General features: G+C 44.3%; 1 protein-coding gene across 1 annotated transcript in view; it reads right to left on the bottom strand.

Annotated features, from left to right (window-relative positions):
- Positions 1 to 815: 815 nt before the first annotated feature.
- The window catches only part of LOC308193336 (uncharacterized protein), a 440,865-nt gene continuing 428,060 nt past the window's right edge, over positions 816 to 13,620 (bottom strand). Inside the window, exons 18-19 of the mRNA XM_080587926.1 lie at positions 6,271 to 6,391; positions 816 to 1,732 (exon numbers count right to left, since the gene is read on the bottom strand). Of these exons, the coding sequence (XP_080444052.1) occupies positions 1,542 to 1,732; positions 6,271 to 6,391 (312 nt within the window). The 3' untranslated portion in view covers positions 816 to 1,541. The remainder of the gene's footprint in view (positions 1,733 to 6,270; positions 6,392 to 13,620) is intronic.

The following is a 13,620-nucleotide window of genomic DNA, read 5'->3' on the forward strand; positions in this document are numbered from 1 at the left end:
ATGCTCTGTATGATCTCAGACAAAAGCAGTCCTTCTTTTAAGGTCTGCCTCAAAATACCAACACAATACTTTCCTTAGCTGTCATTTTGGGGGAATTTAAAAGCAATTTAGTACTGGCCAACATAGCCTCAAACAAGCAATGCCAACCTGAAGAAGAGCCAAGCTTTCATTCAGCAGAGTTATTCCAAATCAGGATTTTCATTTGCATGGCAGAGAGTCTGCCAAATTCATGCCTCGACACAAATTGTCACAGAGCTGAAGTACGCAGCTCAGGTGAAAGTGCCTCTTCTTATAAGAAAAAGTCAAAACAGTTGAGGCAATGAGGCTGTGTTTGGTGATCTCAATTCATAGCCCAGGTTTATGCTGAAAGATGAGTAACAAATATATCCATCTGGGTTCCATATTTGTCACCCTTGCCTGGCTTTAGAGATTACCAGTAATCTATTTATAAGCAAAAAAAAAATACTGTAACTGCCAGTCCGAAGAAATGTCACTGGTGATGAGAGAATCGAGCTGATTTCTTTTCTTCTCATGAATCATTGTCACAATAAAGGGTCTGCATGACAACTCTGCCCTTAGCAATCATTGAAAAACCCAGTTCCTTTGAAATTATGACTTGCCTGGTCCTTATATTGATAGTACTTGATGATGATGACAATGATGCAGAGGGAAAAACGTAACTTAGCTGCTTGTCATAGTTCTAACTTAGGCTGACTTTCAGCAGCATTTACTATTCAGTATTAATAGAAATTAAAATATTAAACACTTACTCATTAAGGTATGCAGATATGATTCACAGGAAACTAGTAAAAAAATGCTATTTTTAAGTAGAGATATTACAGAGATACTTCAAGTTAGAGCTTTCCAGAAGAAATTCAAAGGAGTTGTTTATTCAGCGTCAGCTGGAATAACAGAATTTGTTTCATTGGTAATAGTACATCAATACATATTAGGCCAAAGGCAATTTTCCTGAAGTTTTCCCTTCTTCAGAATTCATGAAAGAAATTTAAAACACTCAAGGCAAACATTCAGTGCTAGGGACAGTAATGTAAAGAATCAAAGTGGAACTACCTGGATTGTACATTAAATAAAAGGCAGAGAATGAGCACTGAGTGAATTTTTATATGTTCGCATTACAACAAACTAGTCAAAGATTCTGACCCCTGGCACTGGAGAAATCTTCCCAGTTTTGATATTTTCAATAAAATAATTCCCAAGAGGGCTGGAAAAAAAACACTCTCTCTCTCTCTTTTTCTTTCAATAAAATGAGACACCATCTGTATTATGAAAAAGAATACTAATAATTTGATAGTGTTCTGAAGTAGCTTTTATAAAGCTTTTGCTTGGGATTTAATATTGCCCAGCAAGTCCATCAGATTTTCACGGCTTTGCTAGAGACAGAAATGTGCCGCACTGAATGTCAGCTCCTGGCTGGTGCAGGCACCGACTCACACATCAGCAGAGATGAGGCTGAAGGTGATGTGCTCCAGTCTTCTCCAGCCAGCCCAGGCCAGTGGGAGGAATGTGGAGAGGTGCTAACTTCAACACTGCGGGGTGCGTGGGTCCCACCTGTGCTCGAGGAATCTCCTCGTAAGTAGGGAATGTGCTCCCTGAGCTGAAATGACGACAGAACATCTCTGCTTTTTGGGCCCTGATGGGAGGAAGGCTTCTCGGTGCCTCCCTCTGAGATGATTGTACACAAATATTTGAGCGCAGTGCAAGAGTATTACCTCTGGAAAAAAAAAAAAAAGGCAGGAATCAGGCAGCAGTGTGTAATAACAAATAGGTGCATGCAGTCAGAACAATTAATGTCACTTTACAAGGTCTTTTGGAAACATATCAACAGAGGGAACCCACAGATGGCTCCTTTTCAGCGCATTTTGGACGGGGGAAGGATGGGCCAAGCTTCTGTAAATCCCAGGCTGAAGGACGAGGATGACCAAAAACAAACAAACAGAAAATAGAATGAAAAAAGGGTGTTGGGAGAATATTTTTTTCCTCCTGAATTCACTCTTTACAAATAAAGCAAAATAAAATTGGGCATGTATATCCAAGGCAAAGACTGAATCGGAGGATAGACGGTCTAATGCAACAGAGAGTGGCCTGGGATACACCGAGCTGACCTGTAATGCCACACTGCTGGGTAGAGGACCAGAATTTTCCAGTGCTCAGCACCAATTAAGGCCAGGTTTGCAGAAAACGTCCTTCCCAGGAGGGCCAGTGTAGCAGAAAGCATTTGGCTCCCTCCTGATGTTTGCAGAAATGTTTTCAGAAGACCTTCTTTTCCTGGCATGCTGCCCTCTTTCTACACCTAGTTATTTAAACAGAACCCTTTGGAAGTCCGAATTATCGTCTCCCTGATTCTCAGTTTCCTATCATTAGAACAGGAATAAAAATGAACTTCTTTCACTGCCAGCGAGCAAGGAGGATAAATGCAGAGGTGCTTAGTGCTCAGAAACTTCACTGTTGGGGGTCAGATAAGGGTATGATTTTTGCACCAACAATGCTCGCTGTGCTCTTGTTGTGGTGTTACCCTTCATTAAGTACTCAAACATTCAGAATAAAATCAGATCCTAAAGCAACAATGCTCTCTGCTCTCAGAAAGCCTCCGTTTCTAAAATGATAATGCCACATTGCTCGCTGAAACTGTCTCCCCCTGTCAGAGATCAGTCTTGATTCCCTTCCTTCACCTTCAGTTTGCCCAGAGCTTTGTCCTTTTCTCAAGCAGACGGATGATGAGCCTGGCATGTACAGCACACGTATACGTTTGTGGGTGTCTGCGCATATATTTTTATACATATATACGTAGAATATATACATATACACGTGCACATTTAACCGGTGTTATTGCTGGGAAAGGATGAATAAACAGCTTGAATGTAACTCCAGTCATGTTTAACCATCAGGTAGTTGGATGTACTGGCGGGGCAGCGGAGAACACTTGCTCAGTGACAGCAAATAGACTGCTTCTGGGGTTATTTTTTCCCTCGTTGGCACCATGTACGTAATGATGACCTCGTATACTGTAACTCACAGTGATGCTGGCAGACGGCAAACATCGTTGGAAACCATGCCAAGAGGAGAAAAGATTGTTCTTTTGCTCTTACGCTTTCAAGTACAGTCTTGCAGTTGCCTTCTTTATCGCTAGTCAGTTGAAGGGACAGAGGGGTGAATTTACCAGCTATCCTGTGAGCTCTGTCCGTTCCTTTTCGTATAAACTTTCTTAAACCTTTTAAGACAAGTGGCCATTTCCGAGTTGCAGGAAGGTCAGGAGCCTGCGTGTGAAGTTCTGTGGTATCTCCCGGCCCTGGAAAGATGCTGCTGTAGGTCTGAGTGAGCCCCATGCACAGAAGGCCCTACCACACGTGCTGTGGGCTCAGCAGCCAGCCAACAGGTGGTGACCCTGAGCGGGGATCTGGAGCAAAGCTAAGTTTTGTGAAGATCTGGAGAGCTAACGAGATCCAGCGCGGGTGTGCTGTGAGGCTTGGGGTTCGACAGGGCGAAAGCAACACTGGCCAAAAGCTGCTACAGAAGAGCATAGATAAACAGTATCATTTCCATCTTCTGGAGACAAGAGTCAGTGGAATTATTTCATCATGCAAGCTATAACCACAAAGAGCTTTCCACCATACTGATTGCCTGTAAAAATGTTTGAAGAGTTGTGCACATCAGAAGGAAGGACTCAGAATAAAAGAAGGATCCTCCTCTGTATTTTAACAATGACTTCTGAAGAGCACTTACCTTGTTTTACTTCAGAAGTACATTTCTGCATGTGAACAGGTGTAAGAAGTTTCATCAAGTTCGGAACGAAAAGGCAAAAGCTTTTAACACTAGTCAAGGACAGCGAGAGTGGTTAAAGTGATATTTCTGTCCCCCCATCTAACTGATCACTCCTGCACTTCTGTGTACAATTTCAGACCACTCTGTTTCAGGGAAGGACTGGGAGGAGCCCCTTGCTGAGAAGGAATTACACATTTTCATCATTTGTTAATCTGTTTTCACTACCTTGGTAAGCAAACTGTACTCTTCAACCAGAGTCTGGTGGACACAGTGCAAAAAAAGTTCTTTCTGCTCAGCTGGTGACACACAGAGCCTCCATGTCTGTGGGGCTGGCATCCGGGTCGCCTCCCACAGCAGTGTTTTTGGATGAAGCTACAGAAAAATACTACAAAGCCTTCAGAGACGGAATGGTGATGGGAATTGCAATCACAGCTAGGAGTGCTCATGTGTACTTCATTTAGCTCAAGTGAGGTAGCATCTCTTTCAACTGTCATATTTTTTTCAAGATTAAGGCAAGGAAGGCTTTGGTTTTTCTTTTCTGTTCAGTGGTGCATTTTTTCCTTTCAGAAAGTTTGGTGGGTTTTGCTTCTTCTTCTTTTTTTTTTTTTTTTTTAATTACCTTGATCTTGCTTTCCTCATTTGGTCACTGCTTGAACAGGAATGAATTCCCAGTCCCTGAGGCCCATATGTGATTTCTATGGAGTGATCCCAAATTACCTAATCTCAGCTCATATGCCTGTGCACATTCACAGTTTAACATCTTTTTTTCCTTGGAATTGGGCACAGAAACTGCTAGTTGGCTCAGATGTAAAAATAATACTCAAAATGCTTAGGCCAAACCCTGCACAATAAGTCTGCATATGTGGTTGGGCACTAACAAGCAAGTAAGAAAATGATCTATTTAAAGACTCACTTCTGATTTAGGCATTGCTTTGAAGCACTGCGAGTAGCCAGCACAGTCTGGTCTCCATCACAATTTTTCAAATATAAAAATTAAAAAATGATGATAATTATGCATTCTGAAATCTGGATGGGGCCATGCTACACTGAAGCATATTTTCCAATGTAATTAAGGCTTTCAGCTGATTCCTTCCGACTGCAATTGTTATTTCAAATGTGAATTAATAAATCATGTCCATCTAGTTAAGAATTAAAATCAGTCTCAAGTATTCCTGCTTAGACCAGCAAACTTAAAGAGAGGGAGGGATGAATGCTCCCAAGTAATTTGCAGGGGGAAAAGAAGAAAAAAAAAAAAAAAAGAAGCAAGGCAGGGCCTGCTCTTATTTAGGGTTCTCCAGCCATCTGAAAAACATGCAGGATGAAGTTACTTGACTTACACATATGGAAGCATTTTTCCAGCTTTATACCAAAACAATATGCAAATAGTCTACCCCTACTTTCACTCATGACTGGCTGCAAATACAAAATTCAAGCTGAATAATGTTAACTGCCCACATGCTCTGCTCGAAAGGATCCTCAAGGGCTTCTGGTCTCTTGTGGTATACACAAAGCACTTTAGCTATCACAGTGAATTAGTGTAAGGCCTGGTAATGCACCTTTAAGTATGTGAGCCCTTTTAAGGCACTTAGAGGTCAAGTCTGTGGCTATATAAAGTACAACCTTTCGAACATTTATTTTCACTTGCCCATCTAGAGGCTCGGATGGCACGCAAAGGCGGTGTTTAATTTCATAAGAGCCCTTCGGATTCCAAATTGTCAGAGTCATCAATTGGCTGTGATAGCCAACCCAAGTTTACAGTACTGTAATAAAGCAAGGTAAATATTGGCAATCAGGCGGTGACTGCTAAGCATGACTGCTTGCTTCAGGAGTGATTGTCACGGCGAAAGAGAGCTGTCATTTTGCAAACGGACCTCTAAAGAGCAAGGCGCAAGACAGAGCAAGTCCAGATGGGTCTCTTCCCTGGAACATAAACACAGACATGCTGTCCAGCCCCTTCCACATTTCTCAGCTATCCCAGGCCAAGAACAGTAGCTCCTGATATGTCATCGATCAAAAATTCCCCTTGAATAACGGACTTCCAGTTCAAGCATTAAGTGCTTCTCCAGACGTTATGACAAAGAGATGCTCAAGCAAAAGTTATCTAAAATAAAATGGGACCTCAACAAGAGACGTGAATAAAAAATGTTGAGGAGATGCTACACCATATCACCAAAGCAGCAAGGCAGAGCAGCACATAAACAAAGCGTTATTTTTTCACAGACTCACCTATAAATAAGCATGGTTTTGCCCTGAATTTTGACGCTTTTTTTTTTTTTTTTCTGAGAGCAAAAATCAAGTGTGAAAGGCGCAGGATACCACCACTGTGAGATAACAAGAGCTGCCATGTGCATGCCTGGAGACACCTGAGCTTCCAGAGCTCAGGAGGCTGCGGGGCAGCTTGGCAGTGCTGCCAGGCCAGCGCTGCTCCTGGCACTGAAGTGCTGTCTTGTCCTATTCTGCTGGGAGCTCCTGGTCCTGCACAGAACACACCTGATGGGCTCCAAGCAGTGCCCCATCCGCTCCCCTGCAGAGCCTTCCCCTCCAGCACTGGTCCCTTATGGTGTTTATTAGGGAAGTGATTTGGTTTTGCCTTCAGTGAATCCTGAATGGCCTGCATGAAAAAAAAAAAAAAAAAAAGAAGGAAATAGAAAAAAGAAAAAAGAGAGATGGAGCATTTTCATGTTTGTGACTTACTGGGATATTGGCCAAAACAGTTAAATAAGCAATTGTTCAACAGAGGTCAGTGCATCGTGTCTGTTATTCTGTTACTTCCAGGTGCAGTTGCTACAATGCCAAGGCCAAAGAAACATCTTGCTGGGCAGTCTGCGCTTAGGGAGCAGGTCTGCATGCGCTTGCAAGAGGTGCAAGAGCAATATCTGCCTTCACGTTTATTTTTCAATGCATCTCCTTCCATTTCATCTGCACTGTTTAGCTCACATTTATACAGAACAGGGCTTTATTGATACTAAAAAGGAAGATGAAGAGTTGGGAATCTTGTCTTATTGATCTGGATATTCATAATGCAAATGAACCAATAATGAAAAAAATAACAAACAGAGAGGATGTCTGTTGGTTAATGTCATGTACACAGCTACTCTGTGGTGATATTAATCAATGTCTTACAGCTTTTGTACAGACTTCTGAGCTTCTTCATCACATAGTAAGTGCCTGGCTAGGAGATCTTGCCATTTTGAAGTCCCGATCATTACTGGGTGCTTGTGCTAACTTATCCAGGCAGCCCTGAAAGATCCCTATATCAGACGAGATTTCTGCTACTTGCTGATTTTGCAGGGTGGGGCTTGCTGTGAAAGACATACACTGTTCTCTGTGCATTTCTGTGCTTTCAGTAACAGCTTAAATCAAAGCACAAAAAAAGGGGAGAAAACTCAAAGTTGCATTCTTTAAAATCTCACAGTTGCTCTGGGAAGAACTACTGAGTTTTAAGTTAAGACACCGCTTGCTTGACATCTGGAAATGGGTCAGTACAAGAGATGCTCAGAGAGCCAACTTCCAGCGCAGGGCAGGGATCACCTAGTCGGACTGCTCCAAGAGAGGCTGTACTGCCCTGTAAGAGTCTCTTGTTTCTGCTTCCTATTTCAGAGGAAGCAAATTCCTCTGCAGCTCCTCATGGCATTTGGGGGTGGAAAGAGACACTGATGTCCCCTTTCCTCCTCTCCTGCTCCTTGGCTCTTTTGTGGTCTTCCCAACTACCTGCAAATAAAGCCACTCTTCCAAAGTTGCTCTAAAGGCTGACGTGAGGACGTTCAGTACCCTTGCATAGTTAAACAGTTATTCAGTCAGCTGAGTGCCACTGCTGTCAAGGACAAGAAATATATTCATGACTCCATTCACTGGTTTTAAAAGTATGAGTTTGTTTCATGTCAAGAAGCCCTAAAAAAAACCTTGCAGGGGAGGAGGGTGATAGAAATACATTTAAATCCAGAGGAGAGAAAGACTGTTGCATCCTCGCCCTTCTTTTCAAGATAGTGCCCAGTGGAAATTGGAACATACCACAACACCACACCAAACAACAGGGGCCAAACCAGACCCTAGTTAGCACAGACTTCGGTAATGACTAAAAGTAGTGTTGCAAATATACAAAAGCTTATAGTGCTGAACAGAGAGTGCAGACTTCAAGTTACAAAACCTGTGAAAGCAAACACCCCATCAGCTCTCAGCAGTGCTTGTCCCTCCCTTGCAGCCGTAAGCCACAATATTCACTTCCCACCACGGCTTCCTCTCCCACGCAGGCGAGCAGCAGCCATGCCAAGCCTCGAGCGACAGCATAATGACATTAATTTTCCAGGCATGCTGATGACAGCTCCGTGAAGGCTGGAATTTGAGTAATGCAGGTTGCACTGCCATTGTCCTGTCTCAGTGCAGAGGGGTCAGCCTGCGAACAGCCTCCAGTCACTGGCTTTATGTGCAAGGCACACAGACTGAAAGCCAGCAGAAAAGAAACACCACGCTGCAGAAAACAAGGCCACTTTCGGGAACTGATAAAAGGTGTCATAACTGACTAGTAGCAACATGTCCGTAGCACAGGAATAGGATAGTCGTCCTCCACGCTGCAGCTCGCAGTTGATAGTTGTGAGATTGCCTGGCTTATGCAGGAATGAGCGCTTTGGTTTAGTCCAGGCATGTTTTTCAGCACAGCTCACTGGGCTGCTGACCTTTCCAGGCAACCCCTGTAATAAACTGACCAATAGGTATCTGGATGAGGGACAAAAATAGTCACATATTCCTCCCTATCTACTCTTTTCCCCTTATCCCATTCCAAGCTACATGTAAGATTTCTACCTAATATAGCCTCCTGGTAACTCGCTGTAGTCTGTCATCGCTTACAAAATGCATATGAGACACTTTGTTGATCTTTCCCATCCAGAGTTCAAACCCCCCTGCTAACAGCAACACTGTCCAGAGCAATTGCTAATCCTCTGAGTTAAACCTGCAATGCCAGAGTATGGCTAATTAAGCTGTGGATATCCGCCTGCCCAGCAGAATGGAGAGATTCAGCCCCAAACTCACCAACGATGCAGAACTGGTGAGCAATGACAACGGTAAAAAACAGTAACTTTTCCCTTTTTTTGCTCCGGGGCTCCAGCACAGCACAGTATTTGCAATACATTCCTCTCACAGCCATGTCACAGGGGTTAAGCCGCTGGCAGAAGATCGTGGGGCAAACTGCAGCTCCCCTCGGCCCCAGCAGAGAGCTTTGGGGTGGCCGCAGCAACACCTGAGCCCCCAGCGCTGGGGGGGACCAAGCGTGGGCTCCCTCTGCTCGGGACTACCTGGGTCAACTTCTGCACCCCCACGGAAGGGAAAATGTGGACCGCAGCAGGACGGAGATGTACAGCCGATAGCAACGTGGACCTGGAAGCAGACCTGCCCTTGGCAGGCACGTACTGAAGCAGCACTCTTTGTTTGTCCTCCCGCCTTGTCTAATACCCAGGTCTCCTCACAGCCAGGGCGTAACGTGCCAACTTCCTGCAGCCTGCCCCAGCTCACCGACACGCAGATCTCGCTGTAGGTGTGTCGTCCACGTGCCTGGTCATTACAGCTGCTATTGATTCTGGCAGCAGATAGCTCCAGCACAAAGAGAGATATGTACAAGGGTTAGCTGATTGCCATCTTCCAGAAAGGGATTCTTTAGCCCCTGAAGACGCTGCACTCGAGACTGCTCAGCTACTGCTTCAAATCTACAGCAGATGCTCTCAAAAAGTTTCAACTTTTAAAAAAATGCACCTGGCTCTCCCTAATAACCTGGCCCACAGTAATTAATTACAACATAGCACTGCATGGGGTTTGAATGGCTGATGGTTAGCCAAATGCAGACATTCTTGGCTTTATCATAGCCATTTAAAAGCTCCCGAGCTTATCTTCCCATGCGAAGTAATGAATGATTTCAGGAGCTATACATAAAGTAGGCCAAAATAAGTATTGCAGCTAGGATTTTTGCAGTTCTCAATATACATTACAAATCATCACGAATTGCTGGTAGCTGATATTTGTTATATTTAATCATGCGGTTCTTCCTTGACTGACTTCCAGAGCAGTTCCCTGCCATCAGAAGGTGAGACGTGTCCCTGCGTCCATTTCAGTGACGATTTTCAGAGAGCCCCAGCTAAAATAAACACTGCAAAACAGAAGCTTCAAGAGAAGCAATACGCCAGCTGTCTTGCCAGCACAGGAGTCAGAGAAGAGACTTCACAGTTTCTTAGGGTCTCTCTAGTGATGTTTTAAGGAGGTGAGAACTAATATGTGGCCTACGATCCAGCCAGGAAACGGTAGCAGAAGAGAAGCAATGCTAACAGTGGAGAAGAGCAAGTAAATCATTACCTGGGGACTGTCTTTTGTAATGGAAGACTTGGAAGAAATGTATCTCATGAAACCCAGCATTTCTTAGCACAACCAGTGAAGCCAAATGGGTTGGCTCCTTTCTGTGCCCCCATTCACCACGAAACCCTAAGATCTTCCCGCCTTAGCTAGGGAAGGCGAGCTTGGGGAAAATGCAAGTGAGCATGTACAGATGGAGCTCCTATCCCCACATCACACACAGCCCTTCAAACAAGTCTACGAGGTTTGGTTTGCTTCCAATCACTGTAAATCAAGCAACTCAGATTAGTTTGCAAACCTCACCGTGAATGGAGCCCTACAGGGCTCACACAGCTCTAATTTTAACCCGCGCCCCCATGCTCAGCACAAACACATATATCCATGAAACAGAATAGCATCCATATCCAGAGCTGCCTATTTGTTCATTGCCAAGAAGTAGATTAGAGTTCAATTCATTCTGATTAAAGGATTGGACTGATGTGCGAGCCAATCCTGATTTTTGCCCAACACCACTCAATCACTGTTCACACACTGGCCCAGGTTGAGCCTGGCTTTTGTGTAGGCATAAAAACAGTCTCCTGTTTTCTGTGCTTACTCAAACAAATGGGGACGACAGCAGCCCTCGGCCGTTAGGCAGGGACGGGTCATTTCTGGCATGTAATAATGGTCTGTCCTAAGGTGACTGTGGCCATGGCAAACACACTTGGTATCTGGGGGACACTGAGTCCCACCCAGCGTGGGACTGAGCCCACCATGTGAAGCGGTCCCTGCACCCTCTTCCCGGGCACACGGGCACTACCCACCCTGCTGGAGCAAAGGGCCACGTCCACCGGTTGGCCTCCGTCCTGCTCCCAGCCGCTGGCAACCGCTAAGGGGGGCTCACCAAAAGCAGAGCTGTGATCCATGCCTTTGTGTCCTCACACCAGAATAAGAGGGCCCTCTTCCACCACATGTCACATCTGGTGCAGCTCCCTCCAGAGCTTGGTTGGATGAGACAGGCTTGACACATCCCTGTCCCTCTCCTGCTGCCACACCGCCAGCGCGGACGTGCCGGTACACTGCATGGGCAGATGGCACAGGTAAAACATGCGCAACATGAGGGGAGAAAATTCCAACTCAGAACTGAAAGAAAGGCCACTGCTTGAAGCAGTGTCAAGTCTCCAACCCCCAGGGAGGGTGGGAAATGGGAAGCACATGGTTCCATTTCCAGAAATTCATATCCACAAAAATAAAACACAAAGTGACTCAGAGCAGCATGTTCTCATACACTTCCATACTGTGTATTACCCTTCTGCCAATAATGGCAGTGAACAAAAAAGCACAAATACCAGGTTCATGTAGCACACACAGAGAGTGGCAGTCCTCCTCTGGCACAGCCCCGGCCATCAGCAGCCACGCGTCACTCCTGGCATTGAGGGAGCAGGTGCCCCCTTGAAGCTGCATTAGCTTGATCTCCATGTTTTATAATCTTTTTTTCACATTCCCTCATCCCTATTTTACTCATTTGTTCTCTTGTCTTTCTACACACAATTGTATTTTGCTTTTCTTTTCCCCACCCTTGCATGCCCCACCACATAATCAGGTGTTTCACACCATGTGGCCAAGCACGGCCTTAACTGGAACAAAGTAGGCGATGCGGAGAGGAGCAAGACCTGGAAGGGGTGCCGTCTCTCCCCTTCTCTACAGACCCAGAAGGCAATCGAGGAGAACACAAGACTTCCTTTGCGCAGACCCATCGACACCTTTGGATCGCATTCATTGGTACAAAGTCACTCGATGTGGCACAGTTCCCTAAGTTCAGAGGTGCTACAGTAAGTACATGTGTACATGGACCACATACAAAAGATTGGAAAAAATTGTTCTATTTATCATGCTAATCATGCAAACAATTAGCCTAAAGAAGTCCTATCCTCAAGCCTTGTCAACAAGGTGCTTCCATGCCTGAAAAGAGCCTGAATTTTTTGCTTTTGTTCCTTTTACCTGAACCAGTGGGCCATCTGTAACACTGATTCTCACCTAGCCACGTCCAGTGACAACATCTGTCACAGTACCACATATTCTTTCTCAGTAAGGAGGATGAAGAGGGGAGAGAAGAAAAGGCTGGTTTGGACCCATTTGTTATAACTGTATTTTCTAAGGCAATACATGAAACCTGTCACCGCCTCTCCTGTAATTCCCTCCCCCTGCGCTGTTGGGTTTTTTTTTGGTTGCATATCATGACCAAGAGGCTGTATGATCATGCAGTAAGGAAATATTAATTCCTTTGCTGTTGCATCTAAAAGCTAAGATGACGAATTTCTGTGCCATGCTACATTATACGGGGATAAAGGAACAAAAGGGTGAAGGACAGTGGCTGCATGGTGTCTTAATCAGATGCAGATCAGCCTAAGAGCATCAGACCATCAAATCCCTGCTCTGCAGCAATCGTGCACCTTTAGTCAGGCTCTGAATGGGCTGAGATAGATTCGGGGCTTTATTGAAAGATCATACAGGATGACTGCAAAATCCCATTACTTGTTGATTAAGTATTGATTGCCTCGGTATTAACAAGCCAGCTAATATGAAGTGACCTCTGAGGCCACTGGTTGGAGGAAAAAAAAAGACAATTTACTAAAACAGGCAGGCAGATGAATAAGAGGGCTAGATCTGCTCTTGGCTTTTAGCTTCGGTTAAAATGTCACACTCGATAGTGCAGATCAATGCCCACTTTATTTCCTTGCAGCCGTCTTATTACCATCATGAGGCTGCCTCCTTTGATGCTTTTTAATGACCCTCTGAACCGCGTGCTCTGCTTACCCACTGCCTTTGACTAAAAGGAAAGGAAAAGCTTTTTTTTTCCCCTTGCTGGTGATGGAGTGGCTGAGAACGTGACATTGTGCCAGTATAAGTGGAGCAATGAGGTTTCTCGGGTCACCGGTGCTGTGACTCTGCTCTTTCACTCGGTTTCTAGCTTTTCTTTCTTTCTTTTCTAGATTTCAAAAAGTCTTGCTCCTTTTCATAACTTCAAAACTGCTAAGATATTAAGAGACCACCTACTGACAACTTCTGTCCAACACTCTTATTTGTGTTTTTAAGTGCAATAAGTTTAGCAGCTCTCATTACATTAATTCTCTGAAAAGCACCTCACCCAATTATCTTGAATCCAACTTTTTTTCTTGTTGCCAGTTGCAAATATAAGAATTATTTTTGATGGTGAATAAAGAGCGCTGAGGGAAACAGTCTGAGTCTCCTGAATCAAAATTGGACCATATTAAGAATGCTGAAAGCTCTGAGGCTTTCCTCTTCAACACATACAAAATCCTTTAATCTGAGACTACATATTGAGTCAAACATAAACTGCACATTAAAGAGAAGACAACAATTCTTATAATCAAAATGCCGCAATAATGTAATGCATTTACATGAACATGGTTAGTTCCCATTTTATAGATTAGCCTGCCAATAATTTGATGTTTTGAAGAAGTAAACAAATGCTATACAGAACAGAGATGATTCTGTATCCAT

The sequence above is a fragment of the Anser brachyrhynchus genome (genome assembly GCF_964034855.1).
Source record: "Anser brachyrhynchus genome assembly, chromosome: 3".
Classification (NCBI taxonomy): Eukaryota; Metazoa; Chordata; class Aves; order Anseriformes; family Anatidae; genus Anser; species Anser brachyrhynchus.